Consider the following 21073-nt stretch of genomic DNA (forward strand, 5'->3'; position numbering starts at 1 on the left):
CAGTACGGCTTTTTGAAAAATGTGTGAATAAAATTTTGAGAAAACAAACATTTTATTCTTTTTCAAAAGAGTGTAAAAATACTCCACTTTTACCCTGTGCAACCAGCACATCAACAGGCTTGTTTATTGTCACAGGAACGTCTTTGCACACATAAAATAGACCTATGTGTGTAAGTTAGCAGGCCTCACCTTGAAGGTGTGGTTATATCAGCACTTATGGGCGCACCCCTCTATAATCCTGTCTACTTGTCATATTAAGTTAATTATTTTATTATTTAGCTAGTTGACTGGCTTTGGCATTCTTTAACACTTAAAAAAAACAGATTATTATGGTCTGTAACACATTGTTTATGTCTCTGTACTCCACCAGCCGTCCAGATATTGCCCTCCTGTGGTTCCTCATCCCTTTCAAAGCTGTGAAACACCTGATGTGTGACCAGTACAGGTGGTTGACCATCAAGATTGTCACCGCTCTTCTGCTGCTGGCTATCTTGGCTCTTTTCCTGTACAGTGCGCCTGGTTACATGGTGAAGAAAATGATGGGAGTTTGAGTTAAAACCAGCAGACGATAACGTTTTCAGAGGGTTTGCATTCAGTTGTTACTGTCTTACTGTTTTTTGAGTGTCTTTGCTAGATGCCTTTTATATGCAATTTGACAAAATAATTGATGCATTACTACAAAGCAGAGCTAATTATAAATCTTCATTACATTCATGATTGGTTTTTAATGTAGTCTAATGTGTAAACATCTCAAATATTGCTATTGTTGGTGTGATAGCTATGCAGTTTTTCTTCTGCCTTGAAATGTGGTTTTCTGTATGCTACATTTTGACTTTGTAACCATTGAATCCATTAACTGTGCATGTCAGATATTAAGAATGTTGCTGATAAAGTGCATGTGAATTTTTAGTCACGTAATTGGCTTGTTTTCCTGTTGTCTTCATCAACAAGGTGAAATCAGATTATATATATTTCACATTTGTGAATAAACTGACCTCTGACCCATTAATCTCCAGTGGTACTGTTATCTTTGTCCTTGTGTTTGTGTAGTATGTATGGATGAGCATGGCCAAAACTACTTAAAATTATTAAATCAGTGCATTATTTAATCAAAAATGTAGTTGAAGCATAGTATGTTCTGCTACAGAGGTTTGTGTTGAATGTGTGGGCCTTCTCGCTGTCATGGGCTCAACTCAACAAAAAACACCTTGTATTGGTGCCCACCTCAGCACCCTGTAGACTAGCCTGCACTCTTAAACTCAAACACACAAAACTCAAACCGACAATTAAACCGATCTAACTTGGAAATATAATGTGTGTATCCAAAGCCAAAATTCAAAAACCCATTAAAAACACATCAGTGGCCCACATCGTTACACTGGGTGACAGGCTCCTTCAATATGAAGAGTTTGGTCACATTAGTTTGTTTGGAAACAACTGCAAAGACTAATAACAGCGATATCATTTTTCAATCCTCAGAGAGTAGTTCTGTGTACAGCAGACTCCACTGTGCTTGTGCAGGAACTTGTTGCGCTTCTATTTCACTGTGAAAAAAAACTACAAACATAAAAAGCTACTCAACTGAAATCACAAGAGTACTTGAAATTAGCCAAACTTTATCGTAACCTTCTAGCTTGTTTGGGAGGTGAGTACTACCTGGGGTTGTATCAGCACCTCTGTACAGTACATTGTATATGAAACCAATGTATTTATGAGTTTAGATGATGAAGTCAGATTATTATGGTCTGTAACACATTGTTTATGTCTCTGTACTCCACCAGCCGTCCAGATATTGCCCTCCTCTGGTTCCTCATCCCTTTCAAAGCTGCGAAGCACCTGATATGTGACCAGTACCGGTGGCTGACCATCAAGATTGTCGCTGTTCTCCTACTGCTGGCCATTTTGGCTCTTTTCCTATACAACATGCCGGGTTACATGGTGAAGAAAATGTTGGGAGCTTGAGATATCTGGCGAAATGTATTTTACACTGTAAAGAAGTAATTGAGTTGTGTGTTCTTGAATTTTTTTTGCCATTAATTTTGACAAAGGACACAATCAAAATATAGATTATGAGCTTTACTAGTGTAGGTACCATATACAGTAATCAGCAATGTTCTAATTTTAACACGTAATCACTAAAATCCATTACTGGAATGTAGTGGTGAAGATTTGTTACAATTTCCCAAAGACATTTAGTTTTATCTTGCCTGTCTGATTGTGATCATCGTTGTTGTTCTTGTTGTAGTGTTGGTTGATGCTATTGCAAAGTAAGACTCTTTTGTGCTGATTTATTGTGAACAGTTTGACAACAGTGTGCTGATATACGGCTTTGGATAAAGTGATACCCACAACCGTTTCTAATCTTAACATCATCTGTCTGGTCGTTTGTTCACATACATGGCAGGAATTCCTCTTTGATTAGATTCCATTCAATTTACAACAAGTACTTAAGTACAGGATACACTTGGCATCTCACTAGAAATGCAATTTAGGCATAAAGTGCACATTTACAGCTAAATTACTAGAAGCAGTTTACAAAGATACTGTAGCTTACAATGCTATAGATATACAGATGTGCAGTAATGCAGTACATTATATAAAGTGACATTTGACAGTTGTGTTACTCAAGTGAGCTTGTCTTTCCTACGTTAATGTTAAGTTTCCTTCCATTAAGTGGGATATTGACCATTAAATAAACCAATTCTTCTTCAGTGATCACACAAGATTTAAATTTTGTTTAAAAAAAAACGTATTTTAATGTTTTTATTACGTATATTTAAATCAGATGTAGGAGAAATTAAATTATTTGCAGCTTCACATGACATTCACTCATCAATGCTGAAATAGGAGGAAAAGTATTACTGTTAAGAACTATTAAAGCTGACTTGTAAGTTTTTGCAATAGAGCAGTTAAGCAAAAATAAAGAAGAACTTGTTTATGATTGATGCTTTAATTGATCACTATTTATCGCTAAAATTTAACAATTGATTGGTTAATTTTATGTCAATTTTGCTTGCAATGTGATTGGCTACCCATTGTTAAAGTGGATGACGTGGAAATCAAACGCGACCATATGATTCGTCATAATCAAGTGGACGCTTAATAACTTGTCTGTAAAAAGGTTAATCCTCCTGGAAACGTACAAAGTGATATCGTCAAATCAGGTAAAGCCAAATATATGACAACATAATATTAATAACAGGATGATAGTATGACTGATTTAAAGTTAACTGTTGGCATGTTTACCATAACAACAGATGTGTTAGTTGAAACAAGTATATACAACAATAGGGACATGTTTATTTGGTTCATTACTGGTATCCCTCCGTGGTTGCCAAGGCTTCAGGCGAGCTGGTGGTTTGACTGGCGAAAATAAAACGTCAAAGTAAAAGGTCATAGCGCATTTAAATGTTTAACTAGGTATCTCTGTGAAGACGCTGATTAAATATTTGGAGGATGCGGGCATCGATCCCGCTACCTCTCGCATGCTAAGCGAGCGCTCTACCATTTGAGCTAATCCCCCGATGTGAAGTAATATAGGATATAGATAGGTTAGGTCATAAACAAACAATGAACTTTCTGTGGTATTCTGTGATGGAACATAATACTGCTGTTACTTTTCTAATTCCAATATTCACAGCTCTTCTGATTTAAGATATCCTTCATATACACTGATCGGCTAGAAACATTGAAATCTCCCAAATAAAAGGATCTGCTGCCAGATACCAGAGGACACTTTCAGAGGTGTTGTTGAATGGATGCATTGACAGGTTAAAGGTACACAATATTTGGCAGGTGGTTTTAATGTAATGGCTGACCGGTGTATGTTCTGCATGCATTTTAGTTGAAATCCTGTGTTTTCAAGGACAATGAAATCTATATTAGGCTACTACTTCGAAAATCCTATTGGAGGATGCGGGCATCGATCCCGCTACCTCTCACATGCTAAGCGAGCGCTCTACCATTTGAGCTAATCCCCCACTGAAAAACAAAGAAGTATGTGGTGACGTCATAATAAACGATCACTAAATTCTTCATGGTTTCTTAAAGAGTTCAAATCTCTTTAGATACTTTATTTATGGGTTATTATGAAAAGCTCATTCAATAGCCATTGAAACGGTGTCTTCTCACAAGCTGCTCTCTGCACATTTTTAATGTTTGGCTAGATAGATAGATAGATAGATAGATAGATAGATAGATAGATAGATAGATAGATAGATAGATAGATAGATAGATACTTTATTCATCCCCATAGGGGAAATTCATTTATCCAATAGTTCAAACATATACACAAATAAACACAAATACATAAATAAATAAGAACAAATAATATATACAGAAAACCCTAAAAGTTATAAAACTGAGCAAAAATATACAAGAAAATTATATTAAGAGGAGGAAAGAGTAATCAAAATTATTGCAGTGCCCCGTCACTATCTAATGATGTTATCATTGTAAAGTCTGATGGCTCTAACTCCCATATTCACAGCTCTTCTGATTTAAGACCTCCTTCATTTACACCAACTGTCCAGAAACTATAATATCTCCCAACTTAAAGGATCTGGAATAAATGCATTGACGATTTAGTTACACAATATTTGGCAGGTGGTTTAATGGTGTACGTTTTGCATGCATTTTAATTGAAATCCTGCATTTTCAAGGTCAATGAAACCTACAGGGTGTACACAAAGTCTCTTTACAATTTAAAAAAAATCATTACAAAAGCAATTGATGAGATAAGTTAATCAGATTTGTTCTATGTACTCAGTGGTTATCAAAGTTTTTAATCACATTGCATTTGTGTATCATGTATCGAACAAAAATACTGGACATCAACGACCTTAAGCAAAAGATCACTGATACCATTGCCACCATTGATGAGGCTCTTGATGTGCTTCGTGCAACTAATGGTGCCCATATAGAGGTGTATTAAATAATTACATTTCCACAGATTTGTCTATTCATTTGCTTTTGTAATAAATTTGTTAAATTGTAAAGAGACTTTATGGACACCCTGTATATTACTAGCAACTTTTCCTCCAATACATTTTGAAAAGCCAACTTGGAGGATGCGGGCATCGATCCCGCTACCTCTCACATGCTAAGCGAGCGCTCTACCATTTGAGCTAATCCCCCACTGAAAAACAAAGAAAAGTATGTGGTGGCCAGATATTACACAATCAATAACTTCTATATGGTTGCATAAGAGTTATAATACCTTTAGAGACTTTATTTATGGGTTATTATGAACAGCTCATTCAATAGTCATTGAAACTGTGTCTTTTCACAAGCTGTGCTCTGCCCATTTTGAATGTTTTGCTGCCGTCTGCTAGTCTTTGATGGAACATAATACTGTTGTTACTTTTCTAACTCCCATATTTACAGCTCTTCTGATTTAAGACCGCCTTCATATACACAGATCGGCTAGAAACATTGAAATCTCCTAACTAAAAGGATCTGCTGCCAACGCCTAGGTGCCAGAGACCAGAGGACACCTTCAGTGGTTCTGTGGAATGGATGCATTGATGGGTTAGAGGTACACAATATTTGGCAGGTGGTTTAATGCAATGGCTGACTGATGTACATTTCGCATGCATTTTAGTTGAAATCCTGTATTTTCAAGGACAATGAAACCTATATTACTAGCAATTTTTCCTCCAATACATTTTGAAAAATCCTATTGGAGGATGCGGGCATCGATCCCGCTACCTCTCACATGCTAAGCGAGCGCTCTACCATTTGAGCTAATCCCCCACTGAAAAACAATGAAGTATGTGGTGAGCTGATAATAAACAATCAATAAATTCTTCATGGTTGCTTAAAGAGTTCAAATCTCTTTAGAGACTTTATTTATGCTTGAATGAACAGCTCATTCAATAGTCGTTGAAACGTGTCTTCTCACAAGCTGCTCTCTGCACATTTTTAATGCTTTGCTGCGATCTGCTAGTCTTCCATGGAACATAATACTCTTGTTACTTTTCTAACTCCCATATTCACAGCTTTAAGACCTCTTTCATACACACCGATCGACTGGAAACATTCAAATCTCCCAACTGAAAGGATGTGCTTGCCATAGATAGCCAGATACCAGAAGACACTTTCAGAGGTGTTTCTGAAACAGTGCATTGGTACGTCAGAGCTGTTTTGGTGACTTACACAACATTAGGCAGGTGGTCGGTATATGTTTTACATGCAATTTAGTTGAAATCCTGCATTTACAATGACATTTATGTTGTTAGCAACTTTTCTTCAATACATTTCTAAAAGTCCATTTGGAGGATGCGGGCATCGATCCCGCTACCTCTCACATGCTAAGCGAGCGCTCTACCATTTGAGCTAATCCCCCTTTAGGTAATGAAAATTTGGTGGTCCAATCATGAGGTAGCACTATCTTTAAATTAATTGTTGGCCTGTTTACCATAACTACAGCTTTACTAATTTAAGTAAGCATACTTAACAATAGGGTTTATTCAGCTTTTTTACCAAGATCCCTCTGCGGTTGCCATGTCTACATCCAAGCTGGCTGTTTGATTAGTGAAAATAAGAGCATCAATACAGGGTAAATTTTCAATTATATGTCAGCTTTATATAAGCACAAAAATAATAAGTGGAGGATACGGGCATCGATCCCGCTACCTCTCGCATGCTAAGCGAGCGCTCTACCATTTGAGCTAATCCCCCAGTGGAGAACAATAGAAGCAATGTGGTGGGTCCATAATAAATAATCAATAAACCCTACAACGTTTCATAAAGAGTACAAATGGGATATTATGAATGGTTCATTCAATAGTCATTGAATCGATGCCTTTTCACAAGCTACTCCCTGCACATTTATAATGCTTTGCTGCCATCTGCTGGTCTTCAATGGAACATAATACAGCTGTTACTTCTCCAATTCACATATTCACCCATCTCTACATCTCTCTGTACATTTAGCATGCAATTTATTTGAAAACTTGAATATTCAAGGACAACATTATGTTCAGCCAGCTGAGTTTAGACAAAATGAACAGAGCAACTAGCAGGCGAGGACACGTTTGAATACTATATTTTGTATACACTCAGTGACACTATGTAGAGATCCTTTTTTGGTTGAAGGTTACCCCTTTGTAAGTTTATGGTAAGAAAGTTTGACAAATACATTTGAGATGTATCCAACTAACAACTGTTTTTGGTGAATAAAAAGCTGGGTAGATCTAGTATGAACGGTCAATGTTTCCTGTGGGAAAAATGTGGAATGGTTTTATTGGTAAGAAAAGAAACTATGAATGAATCCCCTTAATTAAACGAAAATTATTTGGAGGATGCGGGCATCGATCCCGCTACCTCTCGCATGCTAAGCGAGCGCTCTACCATTTGAGCTAATCCCCCATTGAAAAACAATGGGAGATACGTAGTCGCCTCATAATAAACACTCAATGATCTATATGTTTGGATAAACATATAGAATTATGAATGGTTCATTCAGTAGTCATTGAAATGATGCCTTCTCATAAACTGTTCTCTGCACATTTATGATACTTTGCTACCATCTGCTGGTCTTTAATGTAACATAATGCTGCTGTTACTTCTCCTATTCACACATTCACCCAGCTCTTTCAATTAACAGCACCTTAAATACGTTAAATTAGCATGCAACTTATTCAGAAAATGTTCAGTTTTAAAGACAATTAAGGTAATGCTCCAGACAAAATAGTAGAGTTTAGACATAATTAGAGCAGAGTATCTTGCAGACGGGGACACGTTTGAATACTATATTTTGTATACAGTCGGTGACAAAATGTAGAAATACTTTTTTGGTTGAAGGCTCCCCTGTTGTAAGTTTCTTGTAAAAAAGTTTAACAAAACCATTTTTGAAAGATATGACTGGTAGGAAATGGAATGGACTGGTGAATGTTTCCTTTTGCCATAAAGTGGGATAACTCGTTGTTTTACTGGTCAGAATAGAAACTGTGAAAGAGGACCGTAACTAAACCGAAAAGTTACTGGAGGATGCGGGCATCGATCCCGCTACCTCTCGCATGCTAAGCGAGCGCTCTACCATCTGAGCTAATCCCCCGATGGAAACTAATGAAAAGTATGTAGTGCGCGCTTAATATATAATCAATAGACTAAATGGTTGCATAAAGAGTATAAATGGAATATTATGAACGGTTCATTCAGTAAACATTGAAATTATGCCTTTTCACAGGCTGCTCCCTGCACATTTATAATGCTTTGCTGCCATCTGCTGGTCTTTAGTGGAACATCATATACTGCTGTTATTTCTCCAATTCACATATTCACCCAGCTCTTTTAATTTATGGCACCTACAAATACATTTAGCATGCAATTCATTTGGAAACTTGCATTTTCAAGGACAATTAAACTAATGTTCAGGGCAAAGCAGTTGAGTTTAGGCACAAAGAGCAAAGTATACTGCAGACGAGGACACGTTTATAATGATAATTATGTTTTGTATACACTCAGTGAAACGATGTAGCAATACTGTTTTTGGTTGAAGTGGGATAACTCGTTTTTTACTGGTCAGAAGAGAAATAAGCATGGTAACTTAACAAAAAGCTACTGGAGGATGCGGGCATCGATCCCGCTACCTCTCGCATGCTAAGCGAGCGCTCTACCATTTGAGCTAATCCCCCGATGTGAAGCCTTCGCAATGGAAAAATAATATATAGATAAACTCCTTATATAGTGTTAAATGTAAAATGCGTTTTGGGTGAAATGCAGTGCCACAGAATTTACCATTTCCAGACGGAAATTTACAATGTTACTTAGGTTAACTATTTGCACAACACTTCTGCTGCTGATTATTGTACGTTATTATACGGTTTTATAAACAACTTTGTTATATTGCTTGGAAAAACAAGGTTGTATTAAATTAATAATTGACTATATGGTCATTGGCGAAGCTGGCCTCTGACCCGCACACCCATATATGTCAAACTTTATATCAAAGAAAAGTAAAGCAACCCTATATTTTAGGGTTTTTAGTTTTAAGATTAATGTAGTGATTAATGAGGTGTAGCACTGAGAGCAACTGCATATCTACACACTTGTGCTTATTTACTGTAATAAAAACACAACCACCCCAAAACAATTTATTTCACAATGTTTGTTTATTTAAAACTCAAAAGATGAGTGTTCTGTAGATGCTCGCATGGTCAATGAAGTTCCAGAGCAGACGACAGCCAGTTTGCAAAGTAAAAAAAAGGCTGGGGAAGGAAAAGGAGACTTCCTTGGTTTAACTGGATGCTAACGATGACCAGCAACTGGTCACAGATCTCTTAAAACTGACTTTCTGTTTTATTTCCAAACAACAACTCATACACCCTGGGCAATCCTTAACAGCAAATTTAAAGTATAAACACAGTATGATAAGCTGTAGAATCATGACAAAAGCTGTCATGTGAAAATGTGTTAATTCAGTGGTAGGCTCCCTTTTATTTCAGAATAAAACATTAGAACTGCTACAATCTAAACCTTGTTGTCAGTCTGCAGGTGATTTTCAATATCTAAATTTTAAACTCGTAGGCTACTGCATGTCAGCCTATAAGATACAATGGCAATTAACCAGGATCGTGCGATATCAGACAAAATCTCCACACAAAATACATTTACAAAATATTACTCATTCACAGTCAATGTGTAACATTCTCATGCTCAGATATGTTGCTGATCAATAATGAATAATCGCAGAGCACTGATCATATGCCTTGAGTCATCACACCAAAGTATTTCCTTCAGCATTTCTACTTGCCATAAACCTATCATCAAAAGAAACCCAAACCTCAATGCTGACTCAAGCAGAAACCCTAACTGAAATAACACACCGCGTCTCAGCTTTCACTTAATGTACAGTAGATTTTGCACCAGTTTTGCTACAGAAAGTTAATTTAAATCAAATATAAGTTAAATAAATAAGAAACTGTCATTAAAAGTCACTTTTGTTACAGTTTTAGTAGCTCTGGGAGTGTAGTTCTGTGCTCTAGTAGTAGTAGTATTAACAGCGCAAATAAATAACTCCATAACGAGCAAAGACATTGTTCTCTCAGAAATCAAAATGTCGGTAATATTTACAGACTTAAGTTCACTGTTTGCCATAATAACCTCCATGCCAGGTTTGGCTCAATTTACTGCTTTACTCATGCTAAAATAACTGGGATATGTCATACATACATTACTGTTATTGTTACTGTGTCAGTGGAGGCAGGGAGGAGCAGCAGATGATGATAAAGAGTAGTTGTGTATAGTATGTCTACGGCCAGAGGGTGATTGGGGGAGGTTACAAACAGACATGAGAAAGAAAGGAAAAGACGTACAGAGAGCGCGGATAATGGTGAGTATTTATAGAGAGCGTGCAGAGATAGTAGAAAACAAATTAGGACAAGATGGAGATGTCAGGGAGGAGGGGGATGGAGGGTTCAATATTCATCTTGGTCCAGGTGAGCTTGTTCATCGAGGTCTTCATCTTCTGGAGGCGCAAAGCCATCCTGAAACACAGAAGACAAAAACATATTAAAGGATGGATTCACAATTGTTTCAAGTCTGTCAGCTGCCCCTATGAACAATGAAAGAGGTTTTCCTTGCTGTCATCATTCCTTCTATTCATATTGGCTATTAAAAGCTCCCCTTCAAATGCGCTTTTAATGTAAGTGATGGGGGCATTTAAAAGTGTACTTGAAGCTTATGTGAGGCTTCAGCAGTCTGATTCATTCATATCAAGTGGATATCTGCCACATTTACAGACTTTTTAGCTACAAGTTTTCTCTTTGAGTTTCAGATTCATTCAGATTTCATACTTTGTCTTCTTTATGTTACTAATCAAACAATTCTTGCTCACAGGTGATGTCCAAACAGATAAATAATGTCCTCCACATAATAATTCACACAAGTATCAATCATGCAGACTTAAAAATGGTGCAGTGCAGCCTTTCATTTTGTTGTTGTTGGTAATGGATAGATACCTCTGTTGCGTAGAGAATGTCGATTATCCTGCTGAGGATTGGAGCGTTTTCACTCTCGTGTTCCTGGCAGATGAGCTCAATGTCCCTTAGTTTGCTGAAATAGAAGTCTCTCTCCTTCTCTAGTCCGTCTACGGTCAACTTCAACTCCATCAACTTACAAAGGAAAGACAAAGAAATTGTTACACTGCTAGACTGAAAGACCATGTAGTCAGAAAACAATGAACCAGGTGTTTTTGGTAGTGAAGAATAACATTTTATTTACACTCATAAGATAAATTAGTTTTCCAGGCGCTTCATCAGGCTAATTCATATTCTTTTGTTTCTAACTATTGTGAAACACAGTTAATGAGAACAGATAACTGCCTATAGTAATATTACAGTAAGTAGTAGGAAGTAAGGAAGACGATAAAACAATGAAAATAATGGTGTTATAACAGCACTATCTTTAAAAAAAAAGACCTTTTAACCATTTATTGTAACACAAAATAAGCTTGATATACAACATTGCTAATATCAAAAGCTAGACCTTTTTCACAGCAGATATTTTAACTTGTCATAGTAGGAAAAGCAAAAGTACTTTTTTGTTTTTGCTCCCACATACCAGGATGTTAAACAGCTAAATATTGGAGCAGATTCATTAAATACCATGAAAATCACTCTTGGAGTCATTCTGTCAGTGCTGACTTTTAAAAGAGAGGTTCACAATGTTTTAAAGTCTGTCTTAAATCAACAGTCAGGTGCCCATATGAATGCTGAAGGTTTTTCTTGCTGTAATCATTCCTCCTGTTCATAGTCCCCCTTATAAGATCCCTTCCAGATGCACTTACAAGTAATGGAGGACATAATCCTCAGTCCACATTTTGTACAAAGATACATTTTAAAAGTTTATCTGAAGATAATATGAAGCTTCAGCAGTCTGAGTTAGTCCAAACAAGTGGCTATCCTCCAGTGTAACAGCCTATTAGTGTACAATCCCTTGTATCTTGTGTTCCTTGTGTCCTTTGTGTCTCCATGGACAGTGTTTCCCTGTTCAGCTGCAGTGGGAGGACAGTAACAAAAAGAGGGAATTTGGCACTTAAAAGACAGTAACTTTGAAAAATATTGACTTGATTTGACTAATTTGGAAGTCTGAAGCTTCATATTAACTTCGGATAAACTTTTAAATACATCTTTGCACAGAAGGCGGTTTGTGGATTTTCACTTACATTGTAAGTGTATTATGAAAGGATCTCTTAATGGCCAATATGTACAGCTGGGCCAGCAAGCACATTTGTTCCAGATACATACAGCAGTTCACCAACTAGCCCTGCGAGTAGTCAGTATGTCACCTAACCCTTCAGACACCTGTGCTTCTCCTACTGTGACATGTCAAAATGTCTCCGGTGTGACTCAACAGGAAATTCATAGACATGAGACAGAAAAGTGGCAACAGACTGTACCTGTTGATTTAGCTCCATGATCTCAGCGTCACTGCCCCCGTTTCTAGACAAAGTTGGATTCTTCCTCAAGGCTGGAGTGTTGTGTTGGACCCGCTGTGGTGTTGGCATGTTTTTGGGAACTGTTGGAGATGTCCTCTGTGGTCCTGGAGTGGTCAGAGATGTTTATCATTTTAATTCAAAGGGAATTATAGCATTTCTTCCTGCTTTGTGACAGTTGTGGCGATGGATATAGCACATTATAGAGACCTGATGTCATCAGCATACACGTTAGGCTAATGTGTGTTTAATATGCTGCTTCAGTAAATGGATATATAATAGTTTTACCACAAAAATGATATAAAAGAAACACTTTGGAATTGGATTACCAGATTGTAAAAAGCCAAATTATAGATGAAATTTAATTTAAATATTTTACAAAAGCTAAATCTTAGACGTACTTGAATGAACATCTTAAAAACTGTCCTGCCATACCTCTATAAGTGCTTAAGCAGAGGTGTTTCAAATAAACTCAAAACGAAACATGCCAACACGCATTATATAATTTTGAAAGAAAAAGTGCAAGTCATTCTGCCCATTTACAGCCACACTGCTTACAGTGAGAAAGTCACAAAGCAGGCTTATCACACACTACAAGCCAGATTAGATTGTTCGCCATGATTTTCGAGCAAAAAGCTTTCACAGAGACAGAGCAAGGCTGGTCAGGCTGACGTTACTGTTGTTAGTAGAATGAGATTTCTTGTTTATCAGTTCAGCTGTCAAAGAGATGAAGCTACAACAGTGTTGCATCACCTACTTGATGCAGTACACTGGGGAAACAGTTCTACTTAATAGTTTGGTGCGTATAATTGGAATTGTAAAAACAATTGGAGTTGCATGATGCTGATTTTAAATATTCATCAACCTCACTGAGGTGATTACTACAATCCCACCAGTGAGTCAATCATACCTACACAGTTTCATGTTGCTTATGAATGCTGGGCAATGAGATGGATTTAAGAAAGACAGCAGTCGTTCTGTGAATCGTGCTGCTCACACCACTTGCTTGCAGGGAGCGCTTTTGAGCCATCCAAAGCTCAGCAAGACCGTGCGGCAAATGCAAAACTGTTTTGTTACCTGGATTTCTCTTTGGTTTGTGGATAAAGTGATCACCTGGGTTGGGGGCAGGGGCCACGTCTTGCCCCTGTCTGGATAGTAAAGGGTCATACTCCTTCCCATCATAGTTGGCGTCGAAGAACTTCTTGAACCACTGCACGAATTCAAAGTTGTCCTGGAACTTCCCTTTTACAAGCTTTTCTACAGGAATTATCTGAAGAGATGAAACAGGAAATGCTTGCATGTGTCTTGTGCTGCTGTTGTATGATGAGGTACAAAGTAGGAAAATGAAACAATAAATCCTTATCAAAAACACAGAGTGGAATGCCTGATAATATGATAAGACGTCTAACCTTGTCAACACTCATCCTTTTGAAAGCTGCTTGAAGAACTTTGAAGTTGTGTATAGATTCATGCTCCAGCTTGGCTTGAAATTTGACCTTCTTCAGAAGGATGCAACCCGGAAACAACATGTCCATGAACTGGCAATATGCCGCTCCTGTAAAACACAGACACAACTGCTTGTTTTTGTTGTTGAGGTCACAGTTGTCTTGCTCTGAACAGCCAGGAATGGTCCCAGAGGTGTTGTTTAACTCCTCTGATGACTACACACGCACTCTCTCAGCCTTACCTGAACATAGCTGTTCAATCTTGGTGTAGGTGAGATGCAAAGAATCGTTGACCCATGCCAGCATGTCATGTCGGCTGAGGTTGTCAATGGACACAGATGTCGAGTACACATTCACAGCCATCCCCTACCTGAAACACATCAGTTTGTTGTTGTTTATGGCAAAAACTGATAACAGATTCCAGTGAAATGTAGATGAAAGTTAGGAAATGAACTAAGGACTAAACGCTTCAACCAAATCATAATGAAGTATTTAAAACTGATAGCATCATCAATTCTTGATTGGCCATTGTATGTAAATGAAATGCTTGCTGTTATCATACCTAGTTAAGAAGTTGATATATTGGCCTCCAACATCTTTCCACTTACCTCTATATCTACTCCACCAAGAACCACTTCTTCATCTTATTTAACTGGACTGCTTAGGCTATATTGGGGCAACTAAATTATACAGCACGTTTTTATTAGAAGGATACCCCCCTAGAAATGTACCATCTCATTTTCAAGGGGATCCTTAACATAAATGTCCAGAAAATACAGTACATAAAGCAAGTAAACAACACAAATACACTCACACATATATAGATAAGCGGTTTAACAGGCCTAGTCACTCCTTCTCGCACTGATTCCCCCCCAAAAATGCCACAATACATACAGTAAATGTACACATACCCATACAAAGCTATGTTGATGTACCTGCACATTAGTGACTAATTGTAGTAATTATAATTACTAGTTTTATAGTAAATAATAAAGCCACTGGTACTTCTATACTTCTACTGTAACGCTTGTCCTTTAATTTTGAATTATTGCCATAATCTCACAGCTTTGCATCCCAAAATCATCCGAGAATCTCTCTTTGAATTCCCTTTTTGAGGGTTTCTGACAGTTTCAGATCAGAAACCTATGCTGTTTTAAAAGTCAATGGAGGTCTGTGATGTTGGCCTATGTGAAACACCCGTTTGTTTTTTTGTTTTTTTACTGTAAGCACAGAGCCTGAGAGGCATCTTTAGTTTCAGTTTTGATCTACAGACGTGTGGTGAGGGTTGTGAGCTATAATCCTCTCGTAGATTAAACAGAAATATCCTGATGTTTGTGAGCAGCTTTACACATCTGGCAGCGCCAGTCTCCTCTGTGCTCACTTTGCTTGCCTGCTAATACCTTCTGGTGGTGTCATCATACAGTATCAAACAAAAAAAAACAAAAAAAGTAGGCCTGTGTAACACCTTTGACATCCCCTGCAATAAAAAAATACACATTAACACAGATGCAGACGTAAACTGTGAGATAAGGGTTTTTAAGGTCAGGTGACAGCCAGAGAGAAATTACAGCATGCCACTCAACAGAATCACGCCTCCCTGCAAATTTGCACAACACTGGTTTCTGATGATGACACTGTATTGTGAATGCACCTTCAGCGGTGCGCACTAGACCAGCTTTTTCCCATGGGGGGGGGGGGGGGGGGGGGGAATTGGCTACTGCTTTCAATTACTTTATTGTAACCTATAACCAACAATAAACCCCCTTTATTATTATGAGACGCCACCACACAGATTCACCTACATTAACGCGCTTTGCAGTGGGTGCAATTTCTGATAAATATGGATTATTGTATCTAGAGCGGGCGCACGAATAAAGAAGTCAAATCTATTCTCCTTAAAATAATCTACTAGGGCCTATGAGAAGCTTCTGGCATTGACTGCAGCAAAAATATCTGGGTGCAAAAACACCGAAGTCCACCACTAACAAATGGGCGGGGGGTCTGACATTTGTAGCCTGAGCTGAGAACAATAAATGTGCCTGTTTTTTGCTGGGGTTCCGTTTGGTTAGAAAAGCCGCAACGCTGGGTTGCTGCTCTCCAAAGCGGCCCCCTCTACAGGCCTCCCTGAATACCTCAGGACTGACAGTGCACGGGAAAATATTCTCACTGCATGGAAATAAAGCACAGCTCTCCTCCCCTCCTCCCTTCCCTAAAGCCCCCCCTCACAAACACACACAAAACAAAAAAGGTGAAATACTCCAGGACAATCCTTCTCATGCGTTCATACTCACTATATTCAGGAGTGTCTGTGTTGTTATCACCCTCGCTGTATTCCTTATGTCAATGCCCGGTGCTGTCGTCGTTGTCAGACCCTGTGCTGTGCAGTGCTTGCTTGGTAACGGGCCGCCCTGTCTGGGGCTGCAACAATCCAGCTCTGACTGCGCATGCGCCCGACTCCATGCTGTTAAAGGTTCATTATAAATAGGACTTTGGCCTGTACCAGCTAAAAGACACATGATGTGTGTGCGGTTGGACTTTTTTTAGGCCTGCTAGTGACTGAGGTTTTCGAGAGGTCAGACAACAACGCAAAAAAGACCTTATGTTAATGTTTTATCTGCTGCTGGATAAGATATGTGGTGGTGGTGGAAGAGGTACATATAATCTTATCTAAAGGAAATGTGACACTGTAAAAATGCTCCAAGTGCTTAGTGCAAGTACAGAAGTATTATTAGGAATATATACTTAAAGTTATATACTTGAGTTAAATCTTATGGCAATACTCATTTCAACCAACTTTAAGTAATTACTCTTGCACGTATTAATAGATTTAGCACATTTCTGATTCAATGTTATCATTATAAAGTTCATAAGATGGATGATGTATATTGGTGAGGATCTATGGGATGGTTGTGGAGATTGGTTATTGTTTTTGGTGATTCATGGCTGCAGACAATATCAATGCATGTATTCAATCATAAGTACATTTTTAACTTCATTGACTATATTATTTATGCTTGTTGTAAGTGTATTGTCTGGTTGCCTTGTGTTGCAGCCTCCACTTGGAAAATGAAATAAAAAATTGGTCACCAAAAAAAAGAATATATACTTCAGTAGTATCATTAGTAAAAATGACCCCCGTTTTGCAGAAAAAATGTTCCTTTTGAGTGATAAATTGTTGTGTGTTACATTAAAAGATTGAAATGCTGTTGCACCAATGCATGAATAGTTTTACTTTTCTTTGAACTCTTCCAACTAGTCACAAGATAAATCTGAGTGGTTGTGAGACGATTAGTTGTTTTGGAACAAATTGGAAGGAAGGCTCATCTTCTCTAATTTGTGTTTGTTTTTTATTTACTTTTTTTAGTGAAATATGGGAGAATTTTATCTCCTCAGCCCTTGAAAGTCACTAATAATTATTGCAGTGGATTAAAAAGTACAAAATTTGCCTCTGAAATGTAGTGAAACAGCAGTCAGACACAGGATTCAGGTGACAATTTCATTGTGGTTTATTTGCACTCAAATCATGTGATAAAGAGCTGCAAGAAGAAGAAAAAAAACAGATAAAGGAAACCAATGTGACGACACAGCGTTCAGCACCAGTACAAATTTGGAAATGGGAAGACACAACCAGATTTAACTGGAGATCAGGATCAAAAGGGAAATCTGTTCCAAAAAAAGATGCTAAAGGACATTTATTGTAGCATGATGATCCTCTGGACAAAACCTGATCTAAACAATTCTTGTTCTCCAGAGCTTTCAGTGGCAGATGATGGCATTTGATCCCCTGAAGAAGTGGCATTAATTGACTTTCAATACATCTCTACTGCTAAAGTTCAATGTGAATGCTAAAGAGGATCCCCTCAGCTTCTCTATTCCTCACAGTGGTATGTTGCATCAGAAATGTCAGTCTGAGAGGAACATTTTATACCCCACTGTTTCAGAAACAAATAAAGTGCCCTCTCTAAGAGAAATGACAGCGATCAACATGTCAGAGTTCAATATCTGTGTAGCGGCAGTGTGGGACGATGTGTTTGTGGGTGTCAGATAAGAAAAGGCAGTTTGGGTGACACTTTTTACTCTCATCCAAACTGCCTCACTTTGTCAAGCTGAGGCCTCTGGCAATGCCATTAGTTTTGCAGGTATTTGTTCATAAACCAAAGTAATGCACAAATTCAAATTTTTACCTAATTATGGTGCTATTTCAGTTTTGTGGTGGATCGACTGACCAACCAGTATCGCCATCCGTGAAAGACTTTAACAGAATGATGTATAACTCTATTACCCATGTTTTAGATAGTCAGTATAAAAACAAACCTTGTTGAGTGTGTGTTTGTGCACAGTTAAATATGTGTGCACACGCCTCTGCATACTCTAGCTGTGTGTGTAGAGATCCAATGAAAGCAAATGGAAAATGTGGAATTGGATCGAATGCCTTTGCAGATGAGGCTTATGTTTTGAGGCACTTTTCCTTGATGTGCGTGTGTGTGTGTGTGTGTGTGTGTGTGTGTGTGTGTGTGTGTGTGTGTGTGTGTGTGTGTGTGTGTGTGTATTCATGGCCTCCTCTTGGCTGGGTCCATCCTTGCGTCAGAGGCCTTAATCTGGTCTTCTCATCACAAAGCCTCTCTTTGATGTGATTCTGCTGCTTCCTGCTATGTTTAAATAAAGCTTCACAATCAAATTGAGTCTGCCTCCATTGAACGCATTAGTGTTCAATAGCGTTATTGATCAGGTTAGAATAATTCTACAAGTCTCTCTCTGAATTCGTCCCCGCCCCAAGGCTAAAGCCTCAGCAGTGCTGCTTCAGAAGTGAAGCAGGGAGTTGAGTCCTGGAAGGAACAAATACCCTCCAATGACTTTCCCTCTCAATGGGTGATATGAGCCTCTTTTGAAGAAAGGTGGGATTGCATTTGTGATTTCCTGCTTGATCCTTTAATCCTTTAGTCCCTTTTCTTTCGTCAACAAAACAATATTTAATTCTACAAATCCTAATTTTACCCAGTCGGGGTTGTCAAGTCACTTGTTGATTTGCAGGAAGCATCCTGAACTAAGTTAAAGCAAAAGTAATTTAATTTGGGAAAGACACTTATTGGCTTTCTTGCCATGAGCTTGCTTAGAAGATCGATGCTGCTGCAGTAAAAATGTTGCAGCAGCCAATTAGCTTAGTTTTGCATAAAGCCTGGTAACAGGGGGGGAAGCCAATCTTTCTCTGTTTAAAGGTAACAAAATCCACCTACCAGCACCTCTAAAGCTCATTAATAAATACATTATTCTTTTTTTGTTTAATCTGTGCAAAAGAGTCTCCACATGATACAATATGTTAGTTAGTGAACTTTAGAGGTGTTGTTAGGTGGCTTTTTCTAACTTTGCACAGAACCAAGCTTGCTGTTTCCCTTCTTTCCAGTCTTTATGTTAAGCTAATTGACTGCTGGCTGCAGCGCCATACTTGATGGACAAATATAAGAGTGCTTCTCATCTGAGTCTGTGCAGTAAAGTGAATAAGCGTATTCCCAAAATGTTGCATATTGTAATGCTGCATCTAATGATTATTTTCATTATCAATTAATCTGCCAATTATTTTCACGATGCATCAATTAAGCTTTTTGTTTATAAAATGTTAAAAAATAGAAAAAAATATCTGTAATAATTTATTAAAGCTCAAGGCAACATCTACAAATGCAAATCAAATCCAAATCCGAATATTATCAGTTTACTGTAATGACACAGAAAAGCTTTAATTTCTCACATTTGAGATGCATGGTATGGATAATCTGTCAAAATGTCAAGCTGTTGTCATCTCTTTCTGCACAGATAATTCTCCCGTGTCTTCAAGACTAGCAGAGTTGGTGCCCCTGTTCTTCATCTGCAGATTCTTGACAGGCGTGCTCTCTTTTTCTCTCTTATCATTCAAGATAAAACATTAACTTAGTAAAAGCCATTAATTTTACACAGTGATGAAACACAATGCAACTCTAACCTCAACTGGTGTATTTAAGGATGTAAGTAGTTTTTGTAAACCTCCATAGAAAACAAAATCTTCATCAAAATGTGTAAGACAGCAGAGACACACCACACTGGTGGATTCATCAGTCCTATCCCACTTCCATGCTATAAATAACTGTGTAACAATCTCATGCAATCAGCTAATCCTCACAGCTAAAGAGCAGCATTTGTCACTGTACGCGTTGGTTTTGGATGAAGGGGTGTGCCTCTCCATCTGCCATGATATCTAAAAACAGAGCTGTGGATTCTGTTTTATAGTGATCTCAGTGTTTTAATAATATACACTCTATTGAACAAACTAACAATAAAATAAGCAGAAAAACCACTTATGATCTGACTAAACTGTTTTATATCAGTCTCATATTTAATCCAGCCATACTAGTGTAATACCAATAGTTGCCCAACAGATGCTGCTATTTTGACTGTATCAGATATTTAGAAACAGTAAACCATTTTCAATGCAATTGCTTGAGTCAGTGCTTCAGAAAGCTTCATTTCCCATTACTAGCTGCTACAATCCAGCTCTGACTGCGCATGCGCCCAACTCCAAGCTGTACTTATACTTCAGTATAAGTACACACAATTATTATCAGGAAAATATACTTGGAGTATTCAAATTAAAATGACCTGTTATGCAGGACTATGTCCATTTTGAGTGATAGATTGTTGATCAATGCATACATAGTATTTGACTTTACTTTTAACTCCTCCAACTGGTCACAATGTAAATCTGAGTGGTTGTGAGATTAGTAACCTTGCATTTTTTAGTGAAATATTGCACAGTTTTCCCTCCTTAGCCCGGAAAAATTTTACTACAACTGTCCAACAAATGTAGTGGAGTAAAAGAGTACAAAATTTGCTTCTGAAATGTAGTGAAGCAGCAGTCAGACACAGGATTCAGGTGGCAATTTCATTGTGGTTTATTTGCACTCAAATCATGTGATAAAGAGCTGCAAGAAGAAAAAAACAAACACACAGATAAAGGAAACCAATGTGACGACACATTGTTCAGCACCAGTGTACATTTGGGAAGGGGAAGACACAACAAGATTCACTGGAGCTCAGGATCAAAAGTGAGATCTGTCCCAAAAACAAGAGATAATGAAGGACTTTAATTGTAGCCTGGACGTAACTTGGTCTAAACATGATCATAATCTTCTTGTGTGCATCCCTGCTTACTGTGCAGTTT

At 37.9% G+C, this 21073-nt stretch overlaps 1 protein-coding gene and 9 non-coding genes across 10 annotated transcripts; all 10 read right to left on the reverse strand.

Moving 5' to 3' along the window:
- Nucleotides 1–3450: 3450 nt before the first annotated feature.
- Nucleotides 3451–3523, reverse strand: trnaa-agc (transfer RNA alanine (anticodon AGC)). Its single transcript has one exon. It is a non-coding gene; the product is annotated as a tRNA-Ala (tRNA).
- A 384-nt stretch (nt 3524–3907) lies between these two features.
- Nucleotides 3908–3980, reverse strand: trnaa-agc (transfer RNA alanine (anticodon AGC)). The gene has a single exon. It is a non-coding gene; the product is annotated as a tRNA-Ala (tRNA).
- Nucleotides 3981–5063: 1083 nt separating this feature from the next.
- trnaa-agc (transfer RNA alanine (anticodon AGC)) lies at nt 5064–5136 on the reverse strand. The gene has a single exon. It is a non-coding gene; the product is annotated as a tRNA-Ala (tRNA).
- A 545-nt stretch (nt 5137–5681) lies between these two features.
- Nucleotides 5682–5754, reverse strand: trnaa-agc (transfer RNA alanine (anticodon AGC)). The gene has a single exon. It is a non-coding gene; the product is annotated as a tRNA-Ala (tRNA).
- A 519-nt stretch (nt 5755–6273) lies between these two features.
- Nucleotides 6274–6346, reverse strand: trnaa-agc (transfer RNA alanine (anticodon AGC)). Its single transcript has one exon. It is a non-coding gene; the product is annotated as a tRNA-Ala (tRNA).
- A 262-nt stretch (nt 6347–6608) lies between these two features.
- trnaa-agc (transfer RNA alanine (anticodon AGC)) lies at nt 6609–6681 on the reverse strand. The gene has a single exon. It is a non-coding gene; the product is annotated as a tRNA-Ala (tRNA).
- A 617-nt stretch (nt 6682–7298) lies between these two features.
- Nucleotides 7299–7371, reverse strand: trnaa-agc (transfer RNA alanine (anticodon AGC)). The gene has a single exon. It is a non-coding gene; the product is annotated as a tRNA-Ala (tRNA).
- A 615-nt stretch (nt 7372–7986) lies between these two features.
- trnaa-agc (transfer RNA alanine (anticodon AGC)) lies at nt 7987–8059 on the reverse strand. The gene has a single exon. It is a non-coding gene; the product is annotated as a tRNA-Ala (tRNA).
- Nucleotides 8060–8566: 507 nt separating this feature from the next.
- On the reverse strand, nt 8567–8639 carry trnaa-agc (transfer RNA alanine (anticodon AGC)). Its single transcript has one exon. It is a non-coding gene; the product is annotated as a tRNA-Ala (tRNA).
- A 468-nt stretch (nt 8640–9107) lies between these two features.
- On the reverse strand, nt 9108–16311 carry mapre3a (microtubule-associated protein, RP/EB family, member 3a). Its single transcript, XM_062440637.1, has 7 exons — nt 16176–16311; nt 14127–14254; nt 13849–13994; nt 13553–13709; nt 12404–12546; nt 10965–11117; nt 9108–10490 (listed from the first exon to the last, which is right to left on the reverse strand). The coding sequence occupies exons 2-7, from the start codon at nt 14245–14247 to the stop codon at nt 10422–10424; spliced, it is 789 nt and encodes a 262-aa protein (XP_062296621.1). The 5' UTR covers nt 14248–14254; nt 16176–16311; the 3' UTR covers nt 9108–10421.
- Between the last annotated feature and the right edge of the window lie 4762 nt (nt 16312–21073).

The sequence above is a fragment of the Scomber scombrus genome, chromosome 19, assembly GCF_963691925.1.
Source record: "Scomber scombrus chromosome 19, fScoSco1.1, whole genome shotgun sequence".
In the NCBI taxonomy this organism is placed as follows: Eukaryota; Metazoa; Chordata; class Actinopteri; order Scombriformes; family Scombridae; genus Scomber; species Scomber scombrus.

Excerpts from the sequence above, each read along its gene's own strand:
- mapre3a (XM_062440637.1), bottom strand. The coding sequence starts at position 14,247 with ATGGCTGTGAATGTGTACTCGACATCTGTGTCCATTGACAACCTCAGC. Across the intron at positions 12,547-13,552 it reads GGCCCCTGCCCCCAACCCAG|GACCACAGAGGACATCTCCA; the intron begins GTGATCACTTTA and ends TGACCACTCCAG. Across the intron at positions 10,491-10,964 it reads ACATTCTCTACGCAACAGAG|GATGGCTTTGCGCCTCCAGA; the intron begins GTATCTATCCAT and ends TCTGTGTTTCAG.